General features: G+C 36.3%; 1 protein-coding gene across 4 annotated transcripts in view; it reads left to right on the top strand.

The window, feature by feature from the left end:
- Positions 1-5,636, top strand: part of Dhit (regulator of G protein signaling double hit) — a 175,411-nt gene extending 169,775 nt beyond the window's left edge. For all 4 annotated transcript variants that reach the window (XM_073956584.1, XM_073956586.1, XM_073956585.1 and 1 more), the window contains exons 7-8: positions 4,327-4,615; positions 4,690-5,636. In XM_073956584.1, the coding sequence (XP_073812685.1) occupies positions 4,327-4,615; positions 4,690-4,777 (377 nt within the window). In that variant the 3' untranslated portion in view covers positions 4,778-5,636. The remainder of the gene's footprint in view (positions 1-4,326; positions 4,616-4,689) is intronic.
- Positions 5,637-26,091: the final 20,455 nt, after the last annotated feature.

A 26,091-nucleotide genomic window follows, 5' to 3' on the forward strand; every position in this document is an offset into this window, starting at 1 on the left:
TACCAAAATCGGTGTACCCATTCAGGGACCTAAGAAAATATCAAATATCAAATTTGAAGGCTATTCGATTAAAATTGACGGAGTTATAGCAAAATCGGGGAAAGATATATATGGGGGCTATATCGAAATCTGAACCGATTTCTTTGAAAATCGGTAGAGCTACTCAGGGGCTTAAGAAAATATTACGTATTAAATTTTAATTCTATTCGATCAAAAATGACCGAGTTATATCAAAATCGGGGAAAGATATATATGGGGGCTATATCCAAATCTGAACCGATTTTTGTGAAAATCGGTAGAGCTACTCAGAGGCCTAAGAAAATATTAAATGTTAAAGTTGAAGGCTATTCATCAAAAATTGAGCGAATTATAGCAAAATCGGGGGAAGATATATGTATATAGGGGCTATATCCAAATCTGAACCGATTTTTGCTAAAATCGGTGAAACTACTCAGGAGCCTAAGAAAATAACACATACTAAATTTGAAGGTTATTCGATCAAAATAGAACGAGTTGTAGCAAAATTGGGAAAAGATATATATGGGGGCTATATAAAATCTGAAACGATATATCTCAGAAGGTTGCAAGGATGGGCAGAATGTTTTTACACATTTTGATTTGGAAGATATGTCCAATTAACGGAAAACAGGAGCCAAGGTGGCAATCAAAAGATCTGCTCTACTAAATATTAAGAATTTTTATTTTTTTTTTATCAAATTTAAATTTTGATTTCTTGATAACGGTACATTGCCCATGTGCAGTTAATGTCAGCTTTTTGTACTAAAACGTTATATTTATAGCCCACTCATCAAATCCCCATCCAAAACTTTTAGTATTATCAACAAATTTTTCAGAAGATGTTATTATAAATGTCGCCTTATTTTCATATGATTATCTCCTTAGATTACCTGGGAAATATTTTTCTATAACTTCATTATGGATGACATATCGACAAAATTCTTTCAGATACCTTGTATCGGATGTGTTTACTGTAGGAAAAAAACATAAACATATGTAAAAGTTAACATCACATTTTTTGATTTTTGTCCACGCGGCAACACTGTGCGGCGTCGTAGGGGTTTTTGCACCTTTAAGGCTATTTTCTCAAAAATTATGGGTTTGCCCCTGATGAAACTTGTACCGTCGTATGGGGGGAGTGAATACAAGTTGTTACAACAAAAATTAATGAGATTCGAGAGAAGGACCTATACTGAACATTTCCGAAATTTTGTGTGGGAGGTACCCGAAAGAGTGGACCGATTGAGTCCATATTGAAACCTCATCTAAGTCTGGTAGAAATTTCACGATATGCAAAGTATGGACCAAATCGGTTACTCTTTTCAAGAGTTATCATGCGCACAAATTTTCCGAACATTTTCTAACATTTGTGGTGGAGGTACCGAAAGGAGTGTACCGAACTTAAACTCAGTTTGGACAAAATATTACGAAAACCAAATTTTGGACCTAATCGGTTGATCCGTTCGAGAGTTATCGAGCGATCCAGCCAGCCAGACAGACGGACATTGCTAAATTCACTCCAAATTGTCTGAAACGGATTTCGTCCAAACATTCTTGGGGTTCTAAACCCATTATTTCGATGAGCCTAATGGCCTAGGGTATACAATTTAACCATTCAAATTCAATATCAAATATGATATGATTGTTGTAGCAGCATACAAACCTACGTAGTAGTATAGGTTTAATACAGGGTTGACAGCCGCTGGCCGAAACACTGTGTGTGGTTGTATGTTCGTTTCCCTGTTTAGTCCGGATCTGGCTCTATCTCTATTTCTAGGACTGTGGCTGCTTCGATAGATTGCATCCACAAAGTAACTGGAGTTAGTTGAGTAGGTTTGGAAAGGCATTTGGAAAGGTGCAGTGTGTCGTGCGGGAGAGTATCGCATGCTGGGTAGATGTTTTGCACGGTGTCATCAATTCTCGCCCTATAAGAATTTTCACGGCTGCAACTAAACGTAGTTTAGCTAAAACTACTCTAGTTTGTCGTGGAAGCTAACGTTCTTCAGCTCCGATATATGGGTGATGTGCTCCGAAAGCTGGATACACGATAATTGATCTAGGGGTTCTCTCTTGTAACGATGGACCTCTCTTTCTAAATCATGAGATCCCTCCTGACATGCCAGGTGGGGGGTCCTATCCACCCTATGGTGATTAGAATGGCTCCCACGGTAACATCCGATCTAGTACTGCAACGAGAACTTGCCATTGTGTTGCCGTACTGTAAGAATCTTCGACTCCTCATGTAGATGGTTAACTGATAATGAGGAGATGCCATGTTGCAGTTCTCAGGGCGGCGTTCTGTCAGACTGTCGGACTACACAGGCGCCGCACAGCTTACCACAGACTTAACTGTCGCATTATATGTGGTCAACAAGGTTTCTTTGTCTGCACCCCAAATGCTATCGGCTGGAGATTTGCGGATCTTGTTCATACACATAAACTTGTCGCAGATTACTGTGGAATGCGCGGACGACGTGAAGATGCTGTTGAACGTTACCCATAGAATCTTGGGGTTTTTTTAATGATCGAACAGTCACATTCAACCCTGTGTTTATTTCCGCAGTCCACGTGGTGAATGGCCGTTGATTTAGTGGCGGTCATTTGCATATGATTCGCGCGGATCGAGCCAATAGAAGTTCAGACTTTCACAAATGACATCAGGGAAGGCACAAGACGCCAATATCGTACAATCATCAGCATAAGTAACGATCGCAAGGCCGAAAGGTAGATGTTAAACAGTTCCGGAGATATTACCCTACCTTGGGGAACTCCCTGTTGCACTGTATGTATTGCCTTCTCGTTCCTGAATTCCACGTTCGACTGTTCTATAATTGATAGTCTGCTCGATGTCCTCAAACGTAGAGTGCTTGTCAATATCAACGGCTTTTGATAAACCGAGCGCCTCCAACACTGTTCTCTGGTTGAGCTCTCATCTCCATGCTGATGATCGACAACCGGATAGATATTTCTGATGCTTGAGAGGAATAAAGTCCGAAGAGTCTTTGCTACGGGCGACAAAAGCGAAATCGGCCTATACTAGTCACATTTGCTGGTCTACTTGCCTGACTTCAATAATGGGACCACCTTACCAAAGCCTAGCCTCTTTGCCTGACTTCAATAGCGGAACCACCTTACCAATTTCCCAGACTTGGGGTACGATCTTGGTGGCAAGCGAAAGGTTGAAAACTTTCGTAAGTGCCAGCTGTTTCAACATTACCATGGAGATACAGTCAGCGATGTTTCAGCGTTCCGGATGGCCTTGGCAACATCCATTGTGAATTGTGGTGGTTCCTCTTCGGCAGGAAGGTATCTAATGGGACACAATACTGTTTTCTTCGTCCTGTCACTGCAGGGGTGCTCGACAAATTGTCGATTAAAATATCTTGCAATCCGCTTCGGATCAGTCAGCGTAACGGCTTCAAACATGACTGAGGTAGTATTTTGCTTCTTTCCAGAGTTCGAGTATGACTTAACCGTTGCCCACAATTCACTAAATCCGGCTCAAGATGATCTAGCCATCATCCAGAGCTAGCTTCCCAACTCTGGGATAGCTAGAATTGACTCAACGAAGCTCATCACGCTCATTTGATAGTCCCAACGCTTCTGCTGGAAAATATGGTCCCACTTCGGGTATTCGACCAGCAGGAATATAGCGAGCGGCTGCATTTGTGATATTATCCGAGTACATCCTTCGTGCTACCCCTTTCTGAAGCGGTAATTGGTGAACTCCCTGACCAATTAGCATTCTCATGAATCATGAAAGTACTGCGTTCAGAGGTGCTTATAGAGACGATTATAGGGAGATGGGAAGGAAAACGTTATACCAGGTGACACGATGGTTACGTCTGGCGAATTCATTGGCCGTACAAAACGTAAATCTATAAATATACTCAGCTAGCGTTAAACCCCTCTGGTCATTACCTAGGATCGAGTGCTATAACTCATAATGAACGGGCTAATGTTGGTCCTTTAACCTGTGTTTTTGTAGAGCTTGATATTCTGCACAACCGCGATAATGATATTCTTTTGACTCATTAAGTTCACTATTTCCTCGATTCCAGTAGGGAAGTCATGCCGGTGGACAGTCAGGTTGAAGAATGTGATTGTATGGACAAACGTAGTTGGGGGTTTTATGTTGTACCCTCGTAAAGCCCGAACATTTCAGGCGTACCCAATCATGACACTCATTTCACATCAACGAGTAGCCTGAACTGCACACGCACCACACACAAATACCTACACCTACAATCATAATTACCGATTTTCTGAATTTTCTTGTAACATTTTTCCATTTTTCATTACTTTCAGGCGGACGAAAAGTATTTCGTGATTTTCTGCGCAGTGAATTTAGTGAAGAGAATATCCTCTTTTGGCTGGCCTGTGAGGATTTGAAAAAAGAAATCAATGCGGAGGCCATTGGGGAGAAGGCACGTCTCATATACGAAGATTATATATCGATATTGTCACCGCGTGAAGTATCACTGGACGCCAGGGTGAGAGAGATTGTCAATAGAAATATGATGGAACCAACATCGCATACATTCGATGAGGCTCAAATACAAATTTACACACTAATGCTCAGAGACTCATATCCCAGGTATGTTAAGATGCTGTCTTTTTTAACAATAAACCCACAATTTTAAGCACTTTTACCTTTTTGTCCCCAAATAGGTTTATAAATTCCCCAAAATACAAAACATTGGCTCAACTAACGGATGGTATGTCCGCAACTGGTTCGGCAGCTGATAGTCCTACCTAAATAAGCGGCAACGCTGAGATGGTCTTTCACTTTTTTTGTCAAAGTGAAACGCCTAACCCAAACTTTAGCTTTGTAGAACGAAGTCATTAGGTTGTTGCCGCTTAGGATCGATGTTCGAAGAAAGAAAGGAACCGGGAAAGAGATGTGAATTTTTGTTTTTGTTTTAATAACAGACCAAACTCGCAAGAGAAAACAAACAAAACAAATAAATCCAAAGAAGAGACAAGAGGCCCAAATAGCAATATTTGTTATATAAATCCTAACAAAGAATCCCTTATTAGCTCCCCCTCCTCCTCCCCATCGTTTTTATGTTTTGTTTCTGCGATACATTTTCACAAAAGCGCAACAATCGTATTTTAAATGCATTTTAAATGTTAAGAACATCTTAAGATGAGTTATAGCTAAAAAAATAAAAGAAAACTCTTAATTTTAATTACCAAAAACTGCTTATAAATCGTAAACATTACCAAATACCAAGTTTTTATTATTAATTTTTTATAATTATTACTTCTTTTAAGTTACTGTTCGATTTTATGTATACAAATTATTTTTTATGATTACTTAAATAAATTCTAGTCAAAGTTAAATAGAAAAGAAATCACAATCGCTGTGACATCATTACAACAAAATAAACCAACAACAAATATGGCAAAAACCAATAAATAACGTTAATGAATTAAACTAATTAACCACAAATTAATCGAACGATCGAACATTATTTTTTTTAACTGAACTATAATCAACTAAAAATAAACAAAAACAAATGTGAACCAAAGCTCTTGAAAAAAAATATTTACCATTTACAGATTATATACCGTGAAAAAAACAAAAACAAAGAACTCCAATCCTAAAAGAAAAATCCCGTAAATATAATTTTTAATATTTAGCCATAAATTTGCAAATAATACAGAAAACAACATCACAAAATTCGTTATAAGAAAACCCCCTGAATAAAACTTAAAAAAAATACAAAACACAATGTACACGAGTATTTAGTTTATAAGATTTCTTATAAAAAGAAAATCCATAAAAACAAAACAAAAAACAAATGAATTAATACTGTTAAGCAAATTTATTTATCTCAATGCAAATAATACCGACAACAAATGCAACAAACTATAAATCTAAAATAATAATGAAAATAATACAAACATTTGTTAAGTGAATGAAAACAAAGATCTTAAATAAAAAAACTGTTTTAAGTTTAAATAACAATGAATGAAAAAAATGTTTTGTTTTATTTTTGTCTTTTAATTTTCGTTTCTGTAATATAAAATTATTTAGTTAGAGATAGTTTTATTTGTGTACTATTTATATAATTTTAGGTTTTTTCTTGTTTGAGTTGGGAACAACTATCAATATGCGAACGATTTTGCCACCAAACATTAATTTGATTTGAATTTAAGTTTCGGTCCATTGTTATCCCATGTACATTATAAGACACTGTTTTGAGCTCCTTCATATATGAACATATAAATATGGAGATTTCGCAATTGTTTTCAGACATTCGGGACAGAAATTGAAATATTTAGAGATTACATTCAGGTCTTTCTATTTAAACTCTATTACTTCATAAAATGTTTGAAACTAATAATTGTCAAATATCCTGCGTAATTCCCTAACACTTACTTGGTTGGCTATAGCAGAAGGTTTGCGTAAGATAAGATCTAATGTGCTAATCCAACTTCGAATACCGGTTTCAAGATGTTCTTACTTCAGCTTTCCAATTATCTTTCGAAAAACTCATTTGTTGTTTAACACTCAGGATTCCGAATGGTCTTATTTTCCTGGCATCTAAATGCACAATATGTACCTTTTCGGTTCGGTTTCACTGGGGTCCACGAGAAATGAAAATACCTTTGAATTTATTAATGTTCGAACACCCAAGCGTATTATTTTCGTTATAATTTTTTCTAAGTAATAATAATACGCTCGGGTGTTCAAACGTTAAAAAATACAAAATATTTATAAAATACCAAAATGCCCCAAATCTTAAAAATTTTTGGATTAAAGCGTAGCGAGTCTTGCATCTGACCAAAAAGAGCATATTGCTATGTTTGTGTTGACAAACGTCGAAACTAAACCCGTGTTCTATTTTTAGAACAGTTGAGGTGAATTTGCACGGTGCTCTTGAATCAAATGTAAATGGAAGGTGCTTACGCCTGGGGAAACAAAAAAATCGCCGGAGCGCTATTTAAATAAATCGCGATTCAAGTTGACATTTATAGGGGTTGTTTAGGTTTTTGCGATTTTGCTTGGAAACCGCAAGTTCTATCAAAATGAGAATAAAGAAAATGTTGTAGCTATCAAAATTCTCTACAAGATTGACCTTAATGATATTTTCGTAGGTTTTACAACATTTGAGATATAGAAGTTGAAATTGGGACAATTCAAATTCAATTCTGTATCGTCTCCTTATAAAACAATGTCATGACTGCAATTTAGCAACTTAAACTTATATATCTAAAAAATGGTACAACCTAAGAAAAATTACATAAGCCAGTCTTGTAGAGATTTTTCACAGCTATAAGATTTTTTCAGGTCTCATACCGATAAGATTTGCCGTATTCAAGCAAAATCGCGAAACCCAAACAAAAAAAAAAAAAACTAAAAATGTAAACTGAGCTTCTTTATCTCAAAAATGGTACAGCCTGAGAACACATCATAAACGTCAATCCTGTAGAGAATTTTCACAGCAACAACATTGCACCGCCAAGCGGTCCGATTTATACGCCTTTTTAGCGGGTTCATCATCACTCATTCTTATTATATGGCCTAGCCAACGCAATCGCTGCATCTCGATACGTTTAACAATATTGATGTCGTTGTATAGCAGATGCAGCTCGTGGTTCATGCGACGTCGATATTCACCGTCAACGCAGATTGGTCCGTAGATCTTTTTAGAAGAAATTTTTCTCTCAAAGACACCAAGCACTGCCATGTCTGCTTGCGCAAGTACCCAGGCTTCGGAGCCATACATCAGCACGGGTAGTATCAGTGTTTTGTAGAGCGTTATTTTTGTTTGACGAGATGTGACTTTATTTTTAAACTGCTTACTTAAACCAAATTAGCATCTGTTGGTCAATACAATTCTTCTTTATATTTCACAACTGATGTCGTTTGTTGTGTTTACGGAGGTGCCGAGGTAGACGAAGTCTTTTACTACCTCAATATTATAGGAACCAACTTCCACAGTCGATCCGAGCTCAATGGACGCATTGCGCGTCGACACCATCAACTTGGTCTTCTCATTGTTTACCGCCTGACCCACTTTAGCAGATTCTCCTTCGACCTTCATAAAGGTATCAGTTACTTCTTTTACTGATCGGCCCATGATGTCTATATCATCAGCATAAGCAAGTAACATGTGACTATTGGTGTAGATTGTGCCACTTCTTTTGACGTTTGCATCTCGTATTACCTTTTCCAGCAAAATGTTGAATAGATCACACGAAAGGCTGTCTCCTTGTCTGAAACCTCTTTTGGTACCGAACTGTTCGGAGAGGTTCTTTCCAATTTTAACTGAGGACCTAGTATCAGTTAAAGTCATCTTACAAAGCCGGATGAGCTTTGCGGGGATACCAAATTCAGACATTGCATGGAATACCTTTGATCGGAGGGGACTGTCGAATGCTGCTTTATAATCCACAAAAAGGTGATATGTGTCGATCTGCATCTCTTGGGTCTTCTCTAGGATTTTCCGCAGGGTAAATATCTGGTCAATGGTGGACTTGCCAGGTCTAAAGCCACATTGGTCCAATTATTTCGTTGACCATGGGCTTCAGTCGTTCGCACAGTATCCCCGACACTATCTTATAGGCAATAGGGAGTAGACTTATGCCCCTATAGTTAGAGCATACAGTCTTATCTCCCTTCTTGTGGATGGGTCACAGGATACTCGTCGGGTACTCGTTCTTCCTGCCAGATGGTGCTAACTAGCTGATGAATACACCTTATCAGCGTATCGCCCCCGGTTTTGAACAGCTGGGCTGGTAAGCCATCGGCTCTTGCTGCCTTATTATTCTTCAGCCGATTTATTGCTGTCTTTACCTCATTTTGGCTGGGCGGTATACATTCAATACCATCTTCTGGGATTGGGACTGTGGTATCTACGTCGTCTTCGCTGCTATTGGATACCAACAGTTTTGAAACATTTTTTTTCCATATCCTGATTACACTATCTGTATCAGTTACCAGATTACCTTGCTGGTCTCTACAGGAGGATGTGCTTGTACCAAAGCCATCAGTTTGATGCTTGACTCTTTGGTAGAATTTTCGGACTTCATTCTGGCTCCTGTACATCTTGATTTTTTTCACACTCCCGCTTTTCCATCTCTCTCTTTTTCCTGCGGAAAAGACGTTTCTCCTCTCTCCTTTCTCCCTGTATCTCTCTCGTGCGCTACGCGTTGCTACGGATTGTAAAGTAGCCCTATATGCCGCATTTTTCTCTTCGGTGGCAGCACGACACTCCTGATCATACCATGGATTCCTTGGTGGACGTCTCTGGTATCCAAGTATGGATTTTTTTGTTTGACTGGAGTGGGCAATGCTTTGCCATTGCGCTGATATCTTATCGGGATGAGGAGTGCTTTGAATAAGCAATTGGGCTAGTTGAGTGGAATATGCTGTGGCTATCTGTTGTGATTCCAGCTTACCGATGTCTAACTTTCGTGTTGTGTCTGTTCGTACTTTGTTTGCTACGTTTAAGCGGGTGCGTACCTTTGCTGCAACAAGGTAGTGGTCCGAATCAATGTTTGCGCCTCGGAACGATCGTACATCCAACACGCTCGATGAATGTCTTCCATCTATCACAACATGATCAATTTGATTTCCTGCTTTCTGATCTGGAGACAGCCAGGTGCCCTTATGAATATCGAGATGATTAAATCTGGTACTGCTAACTACCATGTTTTTTTGCAGCTGCAAGGTCTATCAGCCTCATACCATTGTCAGATGTTTCACTGTGGAGACTGAATTTCTCGACTGTTGGGCCAAAGATATTCTCCTTTCCAATTTTGGCATTAAAATCGCCTAGAATAATTTTAATGTCATGGGCAGGGCAACCGTCATATGTTTCTTCTAAGCCCTCGTAAAATATATCTTTGGTCTGTTCGTCCTTTTCTTCAGTGGGAGCATGAGCGCATATTAAACTGATGTTGAAGAATTTAGCTTTTATTCGAATTGCAGCAAGTCTATCATTCACTCGGGTGAAGCTGGATACCAGATGTTTTAGTCTCCGACTACCTAAAAATCCTCAACCAAACTCATGCTTTACGTCATGGCAGCTATAATACAGTGCGTCACTTTTAGATGTTGTTGTGACGCCTTTCCCAATCCATCGTATTTCCTGTATGGCAGTAATATCGGCCTTGTACTGTTCAAGTACAACGTTCTTATGGGTGAGATGAGAATTCCTGCAGGAAGTTATTTTCAATAGATTGTGGATAGTGGACTGTACAGACTATAGTCAGAAGTCGAAACACCAATTTACGGAGAATGGGAACTTGTCAGCATTATTTAAGAAAATTTAGACCTGACCATCAAGCTACCTGTCCAAGAAAAAACTTTGTCTATACGCAGCAGAGAGGTCTGGAACAAAGTAAACTGCACTTGTAGTCGGGGCTGTGTTCTCTTCTAATTTTCTTCCTCTTTACTTACTGCCAATAGACGAATCAAGACCATTTTTTCGTTCTCGTTTATTTTGACATACTTTTTGTTATTGGAGCCTTAAATAGGAATACTACCTGTCTTCAAGTAAGACAGAAAGGATTTTATTAGGTTACAAAATTATAAGACGTTTAACATAGGCAGGACATTTCTCACTTGGGTGTACTTTCTACCCAGAAAACTGAATTTCGTAATTTTTGATTTTTTTCTGTTAAATATGTTTGGTGTGGTTCATATCCTATTTTACAAAATATTCAGTTCCTTTTAGCTGAAAGAGATTATTCTTCGTTACTTTATGCACATTTGTATCTCTTAATGTTTATTTCAGTTTTGTTTTAATATTTTATTTTTTTTATATTTTATTTTTCTGTTTTCATTTTTGTTGTTTGATTAGAACAAAAATAAAATGTTAACATCGAAATTAATTTGTAAATAGAAAAAATATATATTGTCAGTAAATAAAATGCATTCAATAGTGTTTACATACGTATATGACAATGAAAAGTGTGTTTGGTGTTTTATTGAATCACAACATTATTTTTCACATACCGTAAAGTCGTACCATTTATTTTCCACAATATTTTCAAACAAGAATTTCCACTTTTAAATTAAAAAAACATTGATGTTGTTGTTTATATGCATATATAACAAAAGATCACAAACTATATACATAAGTACATAAGGAACTACATACATACATATATAGCGAACATAACATTAGCCTTAAGTATGCTAATCACTGCCAATCGATCACAAACAACCCTCACCGTGACATCTTTAACACTTTACCACTAAACCACCAAACCACTATCACTCACCCACAATCCACCATATGGACCATTCCTTAATGATAAAAACAAAAAACATATTTATTTAAAACAAATTGTTAGTTGAAGTATTTTTTAAATGATTTTCAACTCAAGGAATTGAAATCCAAAACTCAAATGAAGAAAGAATAACCGGTGTTGTGCTTAAGTTGATTTATTTCCTCCTCAGTGTACCTTGTTTTGAAATATGAGTTGTGAATTTATCTTTTAACTTGATTTTATAACATATTTATAGTTAACAAAAAAAGCAACAGCAACAAAAAAGGTTTTATCACAACAAAAACTATGACCAATAATATATTCATACAAAAATATATTTTTATTTTTAGTAGAAAATGTTGAATTTTTAATTTTCCCCCCTTATATTTATAAATTAGTTGCAAAAACTGCAAATAGCTAATGTTGAAAGATTTGAATGCAATTCCCATTAAGTAGCTGTAACATTACAACAACATAAAATCATTTAATTCTATAATGAAACAAAAAACCAAAGTTAGTTACTCATAAGAATGATTGATACAAAACGAAATGAAAGAAATTTGCAAAAGTTAAAAATAGTTTTACATCAAAAATTAAATGTTTAGCATTAAAAATTTAATAGAATCATTAACATTAAGGAGACAGAAACAAAAATTAGACATTAAAATTGTGAAATAATTCCACACTCAATCACCATTTTTCGCCCCAACACAAACACCCTGAAACTTGCCTTTTCCCACAATCCAAAATCATTAGAAAATTTGCTATAAAACAACCAAACCACTTTTGACCATAAATTTTCAGTAATGTGACATTTATAAGAACAAAAATAGAAGAAATAAAACCTATATAATGACCACTGTAACCAATAAAGAATTTTAAGAAAACCTTAACAAACAAGCCTGTATTTAACAAAAACGAAAACAACAAGCTAAATTCCAACTTCCCGTTTTTGGAACACAAAAAATTTAATCCCTATATTTGTTATTTAAAGAAAATAAAAGTAGCTACACAGCTGTGTTCTGAAATTATGAATTTCCCAAATTATATACAGATGGGTCCGTCGAATATGGGCCACCCTGTACATTATTTTAGTTTCTAATTTATACATAACCTTATCATCACGACGAAATAATCAGACTTCGAAGCTTTTTGATCTTCTCAACTACTTACTTCTAAGTCATGTTTTGGGTTGCCCTGTTTCACTTGGGCATTCCATCGTTGTTTTGACCATATCCCTCTGCAGGATTTTCAATGGGTTTATATGCAAACACCCCTTTCAGCTGGAGCATTCCACATTGGCTATGGGTACAATAACTGTAAACTGTCGTAATATTTCTTCCAAACTTAGATCATGTTCGAAGATGGACACCACATGGGTTAGATCCATATCCCTTCCAAATCATTTGCAATTTAGCCATGGACGTTCATCTGTCTGGATGCGTATAAAAATATGACTCTCAAACTGAGTAACCGATTTGATTCAAACTTTGCACAGTCAAATCCGAGATCAATTTTGGAGGAATGCTATATATGTAGGTCCACTTCTTCTGGTACATCCTCCTTATTCTGGTATATACTTTCAATGAAGTTTAAGCTTTCTTTGTGTTCCTTATTATACCCTCCACCATATTATGGAGGGTATAATTAAATTTGTCATTCCGTTTGTAACACATCGAAATATTCATCGGAGACCCTATAAAGTATATATATTCTTGATCAGGGTAAAATTCTAAGTCGATCTAACTATGTCCGTCGGTCCGTCCGTCTGTTGAAATCAAGATACAGCTCACAATTTTTAAGATAGAGCTTTGTAGTTTGGTATAGAAGTTTCTATTACTCCTAGGATGTTTGGTATTGCAAATGGGCTATATCGGTCCACCAGGGACGTAGCCAGGATTTCATTTCGGGGTGGGCCCACCTGACCAAAATTTTAAAATTAATGTTAGCGAAAATTTATTATTTAGCAATGATTTAAACTTTATTTTAGGCTTATTTTACTGATGAAATAATTGTCATTACTATTTTTTTAATTAAAATGGCGTAAGATTTTTTTGGCCAATTTCCCTTGTTTCAGGCTTCAATTTTCCACACCAGAGTATGGTTAATTTTTCAATTTCGGAAGTTCAGGTGTCCAATCGTTTTTATTGTCATAAAGAAACCAACTATTGTTATTTCCCTAAAGATATTTTGGTGTCCTATCGTAGATCTTATCACAAAGAATTTCTGAAGGCTAGTGGTTTTCTTGATAAAAAAATATTCTGAGCAATAGTGAGTCTATCAATCATGAAATTCTAGCACCTAATCACGGGTATGTAAATGACGAATTCTATTGCCCAATCGTGCATGTAAATAGACTATTTTGGCGTATAATCGTCGGACTTCTGTTATAGAAATTCTGGTTTCCGATCGTGGATCTTCTCATAAATTGATTAGGAACAAGGAAAACTCTCACAACCAGTATTGAATTATTTTAAAATGAATGTCTGGCGCCCAATCTAAGGTCTATGCATGTATGCATTCTTTTAACAAAAATCCATGAACAAAATGTTTCCCAATCTACATTTTTTATACTCTCAGCCTTTAGTCAAAATAAACCTCATCGAAATAATGGTTTTGGGGCCAAAGTGTGTTTGGAAGAAATCTGTTTCAGAAAACTTAAAGTCGACTTAGCTATGTCCGTCCGTCTTAGTGGAGGACACGATGATTCTCGAACAGATCGGTCCAAAATTTGGGCTTCGTTTTATTTTGTCCAAATTTTGATCAACTTCCAAGATGGACCATATCAATCCATTCTTTCGGTAACCTTCCACAGAGTATTTCAAAAATGTTCAGAGATGTGCAGTTTAAGACCTCTCTCGACAATAAATAAGTGGATAAGTGTAAGCTGAAGACCTAAAATTGCTAATAATTTAGTTATAAGTAAAAATATGATATAAATTAATTAATAAATAAAAAGACCTCTCTGGAAACGCTTTCCTTTTTTGCAACAAGTGTTCTCGGGGCCACTATTACTACAATACAAGTTTTTCAGGGGCAAGTCCATACTTTCAGAGATAATGGCCCGAAAGCTGTAAAGAACACCTACGGCCGTCATGTTTAGTGACTGGTGCGCACGACAATTTTCGAACCTTATACTGCGGTACATCCTTCAAAAACCATCAAAATAGTTGTTAAATGCAGTTTAAGGTCTGTTCGAGGATCTGAAATGTTTACTGAAGGTATTCCTTGTGTTTAGAAATGTTTACTGAAGGTATTCCTTGTGTTTAGAGCGGTATTGTGTTTCTAGTGGGCAAGTCCATATTTCCTGAAAAAAAAAACTGAAAAATATTCTGTGACGAACCGAAATGACTGGTGGGAGCAAAATCTTTTAAAAGGAATGACTTCCAAAATAATATCTACTTCCAAAATGAACTATGTATGTTCATTCTTCAGGTACCTTCTCCGCAACTCTTGTGATCAATAATATAATCCACATTTTGTCGCCAAGTTCATACGTCTGAAAATGGTTACACAATTCTGAAAATCTCCTAATACATAGCTTTGGGTTGAAGAATTTGGTTGTGTGGCCCCTATTCGATCTGTCCATAGATGAAAATGTCAGTTCACACAGACTCAGGGTATATTCCTGTCCGCAAAGCCGACTGATTCTTGTTGAGATTTTGACGAAGAAGAGAATCTGTTTCCGATCAGTTTTTTTTTTTTGATTTCGTTTGTCGTCACAAAGTCCTTTGTCAAAGCAGGAAAAAGGAACATTTCTACAAATGTGCATCCATAATTCCCAAAATACAATTCAAAGAGTAACACTATGCAACACTGAAAATGCAAACAACTTCTAGTATGAATATTTTGGAAATACATATTTAGACTACAAAAACCCTAGTAGGGTTTTGTCCTGTCAGATCCAGTTCGGATTTTAAGACCTCATCTAAACCGGGAATTTTTTGCATTTATCAGGGGTTTATCACAGAAACGAATAGAAATTTGGCCTTGCTGTCTTTAGCAATATTGTAGTCCTGTACTAGTAGAACTTATCTTCTGAAAACCCCACATAAGAAAAACTCCATCTACGGCATCAAAATCTATAAAATATAGAACATTTTACATAACTGCTGATTTGCTGGTCAGTATGGGCTAAACTATTGGGAGTTGAACCAAGTAACCGTTTGCAAAAATCTTCCGAATAAAGTTCTTAACAATTCTTTAGAACATTCTGAAACTCGAAAATGCTTGCTTCACGTTGTTTCAGCGGTATTTTGCATCATATCTTTTACAGCACGTATTTCAAACACAGTTCACACCAACAGTTTATTCTCGCATTTCGGATTTCACTACATTATTGATATTTTTATTAAATCGTCGTTGAAAAATGTACTGAAAACAACAGCATAGAGGCATTTTACAACAATAACATGTTCTGAAGAGTTGTGTATTATATTCCAGGGAATATTTTTCCAAAAGAAAAATTCAGAAAAAAATACCGGTTGTGGAGATACGGTGCGAAATGTATAAAAATTGTGGAATTTTTGCATATATTTTGAAACTTGAGGCAATAAATGCAGTTTTCCGAGTTCATTATTTCTCCAAATATTTTATTCTTGTCCTAACCAACAAATTTGCTTCAGAGGTCAGAAGAAGATTCGCATTGGTTTCAGAGATATAGCGCCGAATTTCTTTAAAAACTCAATATTTAACCATGTTTATATGGGGCCATAAAATCCGAGCTGGATCTCGCACAACAAAACCCAACTAAGGTCTCTTGTCGTTTGGGTCTGTACTTTCAAAAAATCATCAGTTCGAATTGTTTGCACAAGATCACATTAAAAATGTTGCACAGAAAAAATCCCTGAAGCTGAAATTCAATGTAATTTCGAAATATTGGAAATAATATGCAATAAATAAAATATAAATATTGTCCTCAAGCTCATTAATCTTGGTTTTATTAACATTCGAAAGGTAGAAAAAAAACATAAAAGTACGACAGAAAAATCCTTTTTTTACAATAGACATTTACTAGTTTGTAACAAGAGACCAGTTTCTAATAATCTCAACGAACGAGACTGCGGTGGAACAGAAGTTTTATCATAAAAATGGTTGGTATAGTTCTTTTTTTACAAATTTGAAACATAGTAAAGAATAAGGACCACAAGAATGTTTTTTTTCTAGATATTGTTTACAAGCCAGTAAACATCTTGTTCTGAACTCAACAATACTTAGAGTCAGCCTAAAATTACTATTAAACGCTTAAACAACACCTTAAAACTTACCAACAACTATGCAGAAGATTGCTCAAAACCCTAACTTCTTCATTATGTCATACTTTCAATAAGTAAACCAATGTAGTTGACCCAAATACTTTACATATATCTTTAAAAATCTAAAACATTTTAAAATTTTACTCAAAAATTAAAAAAGTGTGTAACATAAGCTAATATCCTATGGGAATGAAATTCATTTCCCCCCAGAATTTTGTCGGTATCGGTCCACGCCTTCATATATCCCCTATAGAACGGTACCTCCCGATTTTCAGTATTTTTAAGGTTGTGGCCTCAATATTCCAACGAAATGGCTGAAATTTGGTATATAACCTTTGTTGTGGGTATAAAACTTCCCTACTTTAAATTTGTCGGTATAGGTCCACGTCTTCATATAGTCCCCATTGAACGGTACCTCCCGATTTTCGGTGGTTTGAAGGGTGTGGCCTCAAAATTCTTCTGAAATGGCTGAAACTTGGTATTTAGACTTCCCCTTTAAATTGATAGTTATAGGTCCACGCCTTCATATAGCCCCCATGGAAAGGTACCTCCCGATTTTCGGTATTTTGAAGGTTGTGACTTTAATATTCCACCAAAATGGCTGCAATTTGGTATTAAGTCTTCGTTGGTGATATAAAACTGTTTGTCTGTACAGGTCCACGCCTTCATATTACCCCCATTTCCGACTAAAATTCGTCGGTATAGGTCCACGTTTTGATATAGCCCCCTTAGAGCGGTACCTCACGATTTTCGTAATACTGAAGGTTGTGAAGTCAATATCCCACCGAAATGACTGAAATTCGTTATTTAGTCTTCCAAGGGGTTATAAAATATTCCAGAAGAGTATTATCAGTATATATCCACGTCTTCCTATATACCGATAGAAGCGTACTTCTTGATTTTCGGTATTTTTAAGTTTTAGCTACATTCTCTTACCGAAATATAGGAATTTGGCATTTAGTCTTCTTTGAGTCTAAAAACTTTCCGACAGAAATTTGTCGGTATAAATCGACGTTTTGAAATAGCCCCCATAGAACGGTGCCTCACATTGTTTTACCGAAATTGCTGAAATTTAGTATTAAGTCCTCTTCCTCCTCGAAACCTTGGAATTCCAGTTCTGCCTTTACAGCCATGCTGCCCATATTTATACTCATTATCTTGATATGGCCTAACCAACGCACTACTAACACAATTCGTTTAACTGATGCAGTGTACATGGAACATACGTTGCTCACGTTCCTATCATCGGATAATCGTTGCTCCTACCTAATACATGCACCTTAACAGCGTGCCGCCTCCAGTCTTAATTTGTTTGGCTGATAAGCCATCCGCTCCTGTGCCCTTATTATTCTTCAGCCGGTTTATTTACAGTTTTTACATCATCTTATCGGGCGGTATACATACAATATCATATCCTGCGACAGTCACACTATTTGTATCTGTTACCAGATTACATTGCTCGTCTCTCTCTCCTCTTCTTCCAATATCGTTTATGTCCGCTACGCGTTTCTACTGATAGCTGGGTAGCAGCACGATACTCCTAGTCGTACTATCGGCTGCTTGGTTGTTGTTGTAGCAGAACAAATATATTCCTTCGTATATATTCAGTTATCTGGTTCTCGTTGCTATGTAACCAGATTAAAAATTCTAATTCTGCAACATGGACAGGCTTTGTCCATAAAGAACTAGGAGACAGGTTAGTGGGGTGAACTGGGCAGCTAAAAAATGAGGTGGGTGCATATTCCGGTTATTAACTGGGCTAAAACCACCCATGTTTGCCTTGGCAGCTGGTGTTCTTCTGCTGCGATATATGGAAGAGGTTTCCGCGTACATTATTCACAATGTACCTTTGTACTGCTTACGCAACTCGTCAGTATGAATGCTATTCAGGAGATTCTAGTTCACACTTAGTTCTCTCTCTCTCTCTCCAGATCATTAAGATATCTTTTGACGTGCCTGGGAAACCTGTTCACTAGATCTTGACAGGGATGCTCACGGCGGTAACACCCTAGCTGTTACTGCATCGAAAACATCTTGTTATGTTGATGTACCGGTAAAATATTCATCTCCTCCTGAAGATGGTCGAATGGTGTTTGGGTTCACTGGTGAAGGCCTCTGGTGTAGATGTATGGATTTTGCTGTTGTTTGCATGGAGTGGGCAATTCTTTGCTCCTGTGCTTATATGTTATCGGCACGAGGAGTGCTTTCGTTGAACAAGTGTCCCAGTTGAGTGGTGTATGCTGTGGCTCGATGAATGTCGTCAATCTATCATAACGTGTTCAGTTTGGTTTCATTATGAATGTCGAGCTTTGTTCAGAGACCGAAAATCGCCTGCTAGCTCCTAAAGTCCTTACTGGCGTGTCTAGGTGGTGGATCTTCCACCACAACGTGATGCGTAGGGTGACTCAGCTGATAACATACCAGCTGGAATTGTCTAGTCTCCAACATATTATGTTATCTGGGTGACCGCATCCTGGTCTCCTCTTGAAGATGATCCACATATGTCATATGGACACAACCCGTAGCAATTCGCAGATCGTTATTTTGTGACGTGTGCAGAATTCTCCATTGTGTGTTGCTCAGGAAGGAAGTCCAGACCGAGGCTGCGGAATTAAGACAGAGCGACCAATGGCCTAAATTTCTGCTGGTGTAGGTAGGATAGGTGCAAGATAGGTGTTAAATAAATCCGTCTTGTGTTACTCCCATTTTAATCATCCGGTACTTTTTGACCTCGAAATTCAACAAAGGCTATAGGTAATTAGGAATTTAACGTTTAACATCATTATAAATGGTGGAATTCATGATGGAATGGTCGACCAATCGATCAATGGTCCGTTTGAACGGTCCTCGCTTATTCAACCAATTCGCAATCTTTGTGGTTATCCCTGATGTGAAGCAAGGCGGAAAGAATTCTAAAACCTTTGCTACACCTGAAAGACGGGAATTATGCGAAACACCTTCCAAATATCCGGAACTTCCAATTGGAAAATTTGTGGTTCCAAGACTTTTGTCGAATAGCTCAAACTTACTACTCCCACTTCTTCAATATTACTATGGAAGTCCTGTCTGGAGCATGGGATTTAGATAGTTTGGACTTGGAGAAAAATCCGTCAAATTCACTGGATGTGAAGGAAATGGCCTCCAAATCACTCTTAAGCGACATGTATCTTCGGAATCCAGCTCGCCTGGCCCTATTCTTCAAGGATGGATGCTAAATAAATTGTCGACAGAACTGTGTTGCACACTTGGACATTTACATTCTTCTTGGAGCCAAATAGATTTTTTATTGTGGACCAAAGTTGCTTAGAATTGGACTGGAACGCCGCTTAGAACGCCTGTATTCCAGAACAAGATTCTATATTTCCGCGCTGAATTGCACAATTAATTCTTCAGCTGGGTCGTTGGCAAGTAATTGGTCTTATGTATGAGAGGAATTTTGTCTATCTCTCCGCATATCTTCTCACTCTTCCAGGCACATGAGCGCGGCAGCAAGAGACGTAAGGAGACGTCAGTAAAATTCGTATAGCCATGACAGTTGTCTTTATTATAATTCACGAATATGTGCTCTACGAAATCGGCAGGTTTCACCACCGGAATCGGAATGTGGTCAGAATTTAGTGTGAATTCATATCTGTATTTTCTGTGCGGCAAATATATATCGGATTTATACTTTTCAAGTACATATGCCAGTGTGGAAACGGCACCTTCTCCATGAAGATTCCAAACATTTCAGGCTCAGGCAGATTTGCAGATCATTGTCCTTAAAACTTTTGCGGCGGTCGTCAAGTTTAGAGGGTGTTATGAAAGGGCGTTAAAAAGGAATAGACTATTCTTTATTTAGTTGTTTTCAGTTACACTGCAAGTTAACGAGTGACGTTTACAGCAATGATGAGATCAATCCTCTACTCAAAGTACAATAACTCACTCAATGTTTACATATAATTATAACAGTTAAATCAGCTGTTAATTGTTATAGAATGCTACTCCAATTAATTGTTATTGATACAGTGATGACTAAAATATTAGGTATTACATTTGATTATACATTACAGAGGGGTTTTCATAGTAGGATGTTTTTTAAAACCTATCTTATTTCTCTACCAATAGTGGAATTCCGTAACTCGTGTTTTGAGTTACCGACAAAAATGAGTATTAAAGAATTAAACGAAAATTTATCAATAAAAAGTTTTAATAAAAGTGGGCAGCACTCTTGATATCGGTAGGACTTAACGAATACTATATTTTAATCGTTATCTTACCGACAACTTTCGTTAATTGCCGAAATTTTAAACATTTTAATTTTACTGATTTTTGTCGGTAACTAGAAAAATGGGTTACAGAATTCCTTTATAAAAATGCCATGCCGCTTATGTATCTCCATCTCAACGTAGCTGAAATTTAGCTCGTCATTACCTTGTGGCCTAGGGCATTATGTGGTCTTTTATCACATTGTTATATATTCAATATTAATTTTCGTTATGTTCAAATGTGTCATATTTTTATATACAGCTGTGTAACTATTACATCTCCGAAAGAAAAAATAAAAAAATTAACAAAATTCTCTACAAAAATATATAAACAAATTTAATTTTAGACATAAAAAAACTGTAGACAAAATGTACACTACACCCCAAAACTTAAAAAAAAACAACTAAAATAACAAAGTGAAATTGTGAAAGGATCCTGCATAGAAAACTGAGTTTATTTCAAAAATAAATGATAAGTTAAATATGGAATAGAAATGGAACAAAATAAAAAACACAAAAAATGCATATATAATTTCAACCAAAGAACATTTAAAACAAAAACAAAAAACACAATAAAAATTAATTATAAAAACAGGAAGATGGTTTTAATTATATTCATTGCGGAGGTAAAGTTTCTCTCTTTTTGGTCTGATGATGACTAACCCTTTTCCGCTTTGAGCTATGAAAATATTTACAACTTTGCACAATTTCTCTTAATTATTATGGAAAAAATGTTGTCTCAGACACATTTCAAATATTTCGTTATGATTTATCAGCGAGTGTGTGTGTGTGTGTTTCGAGGTATTTTCTTGTTAGAAAGAAAAAAAGAAAAAACATTGAAATCCATAATGACTCCATTTAAGTGATGCATAAAAGTAAAAAAAAAATATATTGTCTCCAGTCGTTTAGTTGCACTACATTCTTCACCTGTCATTAAGAGAGGTTGGCTTGGATGAGGGAAAATAATGTTGCAAAGTGGGATTGTTACATATGCCATATAACACTGAGAATCCACGTTATTTTAAAGTATAATTTTTTAGAAAGGTCATTTTCATTGATTGGTCTTTGTGCAGACTGGCACACCAGATATCCTTAAATTTTAATACTTAATAGAATAACCTTCAATGAAAAAAAAAACTTTTTTATGGAACCACCGTATAAGTGACAACAACAAGAAAAGTCTCCACTTCGCCCCCCTCAATTACTGTTTTTATGATTTTGATTTTTTTCAGCAATTGTCAACGATCTGGTGAAATGCATTTGATATGATGCACTGCACAGCTCTGCACTGAACTGAATTAAATTGCATTACATTGCCATGCAACAATAACAGCAACAAACCCCTGCTCTTTGATATTTATGTATGTTGTTGTTGCTGCCGCTGGCTGTCTGCCACGCCACGGTTTTCAACACTAATGATGACAAGGCTCGTTCGTTTTCCTTTGCCGGAGATCTGAGCCTCTCCAGACAGTTGATAATCGCTTTGATGGACTCTTGTGATGGATTGGGCTTTCATTTGTGCTGATATATTTTGTAATTGCCCCAAGAAATGAAAACGAATGACGAATGCATGAATGAATGAATGGCATCAACGACAAAGACGACAACGATGACAGGAAAATGTAACAAAAACCCATTCGAACATTAGAAATTAATAAATTAATTGCATTTAACGCAATGTATCGTTGTTCATTCGTGTTTGTGTTTTTGTGTAAGTGTGTCGGTGTGTGTGTGCGTGTAGTATTTTAATTAGCAATTCAATTACCACTCGTGGATATTATGAATCAGCGACAAATACAAAAAAATATGTAATAATCATTTTGAACGGTTATTTTCAGAGAATAATTGCAGAAAAGTAGGAGGACATTTTTAACTTTCATTGAAAATCTTGGAAATTTAGTGATTAATTTAGTAAAACTCTGTAACAAAAAATCCCATTAACATATAATGGATTTATATTGTACGATTTGGTAGCAATTACTACTTGGAATCCAAACTTCTGATACATTTTTTACCCAGGGCTTGTCGCACAAATTAAAAAAATGGTTTTTAAAAGTCCATAGATAAGTTGAAAGCAGCATTTGTTCTATTTTTATAACTTTTAGGGTGAATGATTGTTACATTTCACCACACTCCACATGTCCATACTCTCAGTCTTGACACTTTGATATGATCGATCCAATACTATTAGACCCAACACGAGTTAAGACGCACGATAACGCTCGAAGAGATCTAAATGATGTTTGAAATTAGGCTATATCGGTCCGCTTCCGGATTAATATGCACGTGTTCTGCCTATAATTTCCGCATCCTCTACAAACATAAACTTCGGCGAGATTTAACAAATGTTGGGATTGGCTTCGCCACAGACGTCGAATTTAAGATCTATGCTTAGTACCCCGAAACAAAGCAGGAATCGGCCGTTTGGATCTTCGAAAGCGAGCCAAATCCAACGAAAGTTGTTCATGTAAGAAGCACTTCGAAGCAAAAGGTCGCCTGTTTCTTCAGCAAAACTGACGGTGTGGCTTGAGAAATAGAGGAGGTTAATTTTGAGTGATACGCTACAATTTGTTTGCCTGAAGTCTCCTGAGAAATTCGAAAAAACGAACAAGAGGAGACGAATCATTCTCCATTATGAGAATGTAAGCTCTCTCACATCGATTCAAACAAGCGCATGTTTGATCAGACAAAACGTGGAAATGATGGGTCATACGCCGTACAACTCTGACTGGGGATCCAATGACTTCATTTGATTCCAGCAAATCAAGAAAAAAGGCGGGGTCAACGATTTTTTGCCTGAAGATGCTGTAAAAGCATTCACAAACCATGTTATGGAAGTGTCTCAATCCGAGTGGAAAAAATGATTCGCCAAAAGGTTTGAGCGCACGAAAAAATGTATAAATCATGCTGGAGACCACTTAAGAAAACAATAAAACCGTTTTTGATGGTAAATATTCGCGTTTTTATTATTATGCCAGTTAGTTATCGCTCAGCTCTCGTATAACACTGAACAGATTATGAAAGTAGGGTTAAAAATATGAGACACGTGTATCAACGTTTTTAAATATTCGAGTTAAGATATCTTGCATTTTACTGAGGAGGATGTGGGGAATATTTTTGTTAAGAATTTGAACCCACATACGTTTATCAAATGTCGTTTTTTTTGGTTTTTTTGGAATATCGTTAAAAATTTCTTTAAAATATACCATAACATTTAACATTCTTAACAGCCCTTGGTTTTGATGTATAGTTTAAGGCCATATTTTACTATTTTTACCCAGATTATCGAGGTGCATAATAATACAATCATGAGAGCAATACCTGCTTTGGGGAATTTTATTGAAAAATTAGCTGTTCACAGAAAAAAATAATTACCGCATTTCAGGAATAGTGTTCATAAAGTCTTGCCAAGGCACAGTGTCCGATTTTCCGAAAAACCTGGCCAAAACTCTAAAAATGAATGGATTTTGACCTAACCTTTGGTTCTTATGTTTTTCGGGCCGCGCTGATTACACTTGTGATATTATTTAACCCTCAGGCGGTCATTTAAGGGGTCTTTTTGGTCCCTCCTCCTATAAAATGTTTCGGAAATATTGGAGTTAAGATCACTTGGAATCCTTGCACTTTAGGTGTATAATGTCTTTGGCAACTTTACTGACAAGAATGCAAGGAATATTTGTCTTAAAAAAATTAACCCTCGTGCGAGTCATAAAAGGGGTCCTTTTGGTCCCTTATTCCACAAATCTTTAAAATCTGCTAAACAATGTGGTCGGATCAGACCAAAATATTCTAGAAATTGTTCGCCATAAAATTTTACTACAGGTCTTAAAATATATCAAAACTCTAAATTATGCCCAAACGCCTGAAAGTGACCCTATACTATATTCTGACATTCTGAATGAAAGAAAATCTGTATATACCTGCAAGACAAAATATCACATAAAAACGAAAAGTGCAAATATGTGCAGGATGTTTCGATGGAAATTGGTAAAAAACCATTCCGTTTTTATGAAATGATAAATTACACGGCCCAACTCGATTTTACTCACAACTATTTTCATAATTTATTGTGAAAATTGATCTTGAAAAAATTAACAAGTACGGACATCAATTATTAAAAACGCACAATTCATTGGCGACACTGAATATCTTAAATACGTTTCACATACCTTTCATTACAATTATAATAAGAAAATATTTAATAACTGTTGTTTATTTTGCATATTATCATAGATTTATAAACAACTTAAATATTAAAAAAAAAAAAATAAAATTCCAAATAGGGTCACTTCGACCTGCTTTTATACCCACTTATTAAACAAGAAATGTATATATTTTTTCATAACTACACGCAATGGGATCCTATAAACAATATCTGACCATTTTTAGTGTAAATTGATATTTTTTTTTCGATTTTGGACAGGTTTTTTGGAAAATCGGACACTGTGCAAGGTTCAAATTTCTGAATTTCATGAACGCCTCGGTTTTTTCTGATAGATTGAAAAAAATGGGTATTTGTTGTTTATTACTGCTTTTATTTTGTATTATCGTAATTTACCGTTTCTTCTAATAGATTTTCACTGTAGTTGTTATCGTCTTGTGAACAAAACAGAACAATACGAACCATATGTACATACATGTTGAGTCTATCAGCACTAGGTTGAGATATAAGATGTTGCCTTCATATTAAAGAAATTAAAAATTTGTAGTTGCGAACTATACAACCAAACATTTTGTTTTTTCGACACCAAAAGCACTGTAATTGTTTGGTTTGTCAGTTAACTAACAACAAAATTGTTGCGACCTACCCCTGCAAACATTTTCTATCGACTAAGAATAATTCGCGATTCTCCAGGGCGATTAATTTGTCGCAGGCGATATCGCCTAAAAATCCTCCGCTTATCACCAACCTACGAGTAAAGTAAGTGTTTATGCAATGCGACTCGCGACCAAGATTCCCTGACGAATCATATGGAAGATCTTAAGAAGATGAAAATATAAAGGACATTTATTGTTCATTCTTCTTTGTTTTTTGTTTCTTTCATTTGTTGTCGTCTTTGAGTTTTACCCTTTTTATTTTCTTTTCTGATTTGTTATAATTTTTAATTATTCCTTACGGTGCACAGAGGGGAAACATATGCCTAAAGTTGCTCAAAACTCGAAATATGAAAATCGGTTTTTATGAAAAAAATGTTGATAAACGGCAACCAGACTCTTTTCTACATTTGCTATAACCATCCTCGACTTTGTAAGATTAACCAATCCAATGCAGCAGTCGATTGAACTCAGCCATACTGAAAACAAAACATTAAAATGACATTATTTTCGCGAAAATTTAT

This window comes from Musca autumnalis, unplaced genomic scaffold, assembly GCF_047663935.1.
Source record: "Musca autumnalis isolate F117 unplaced genomic scaffold, ASM4766393v1 scaffold_5, whole genome shotgun sequence".
NCBI classification, from domain to species: Eukaryota; Metazoa; Arthropoda; class Insecta; order Diptera; family Muscidae; genus Musca; species Musca autumnalis.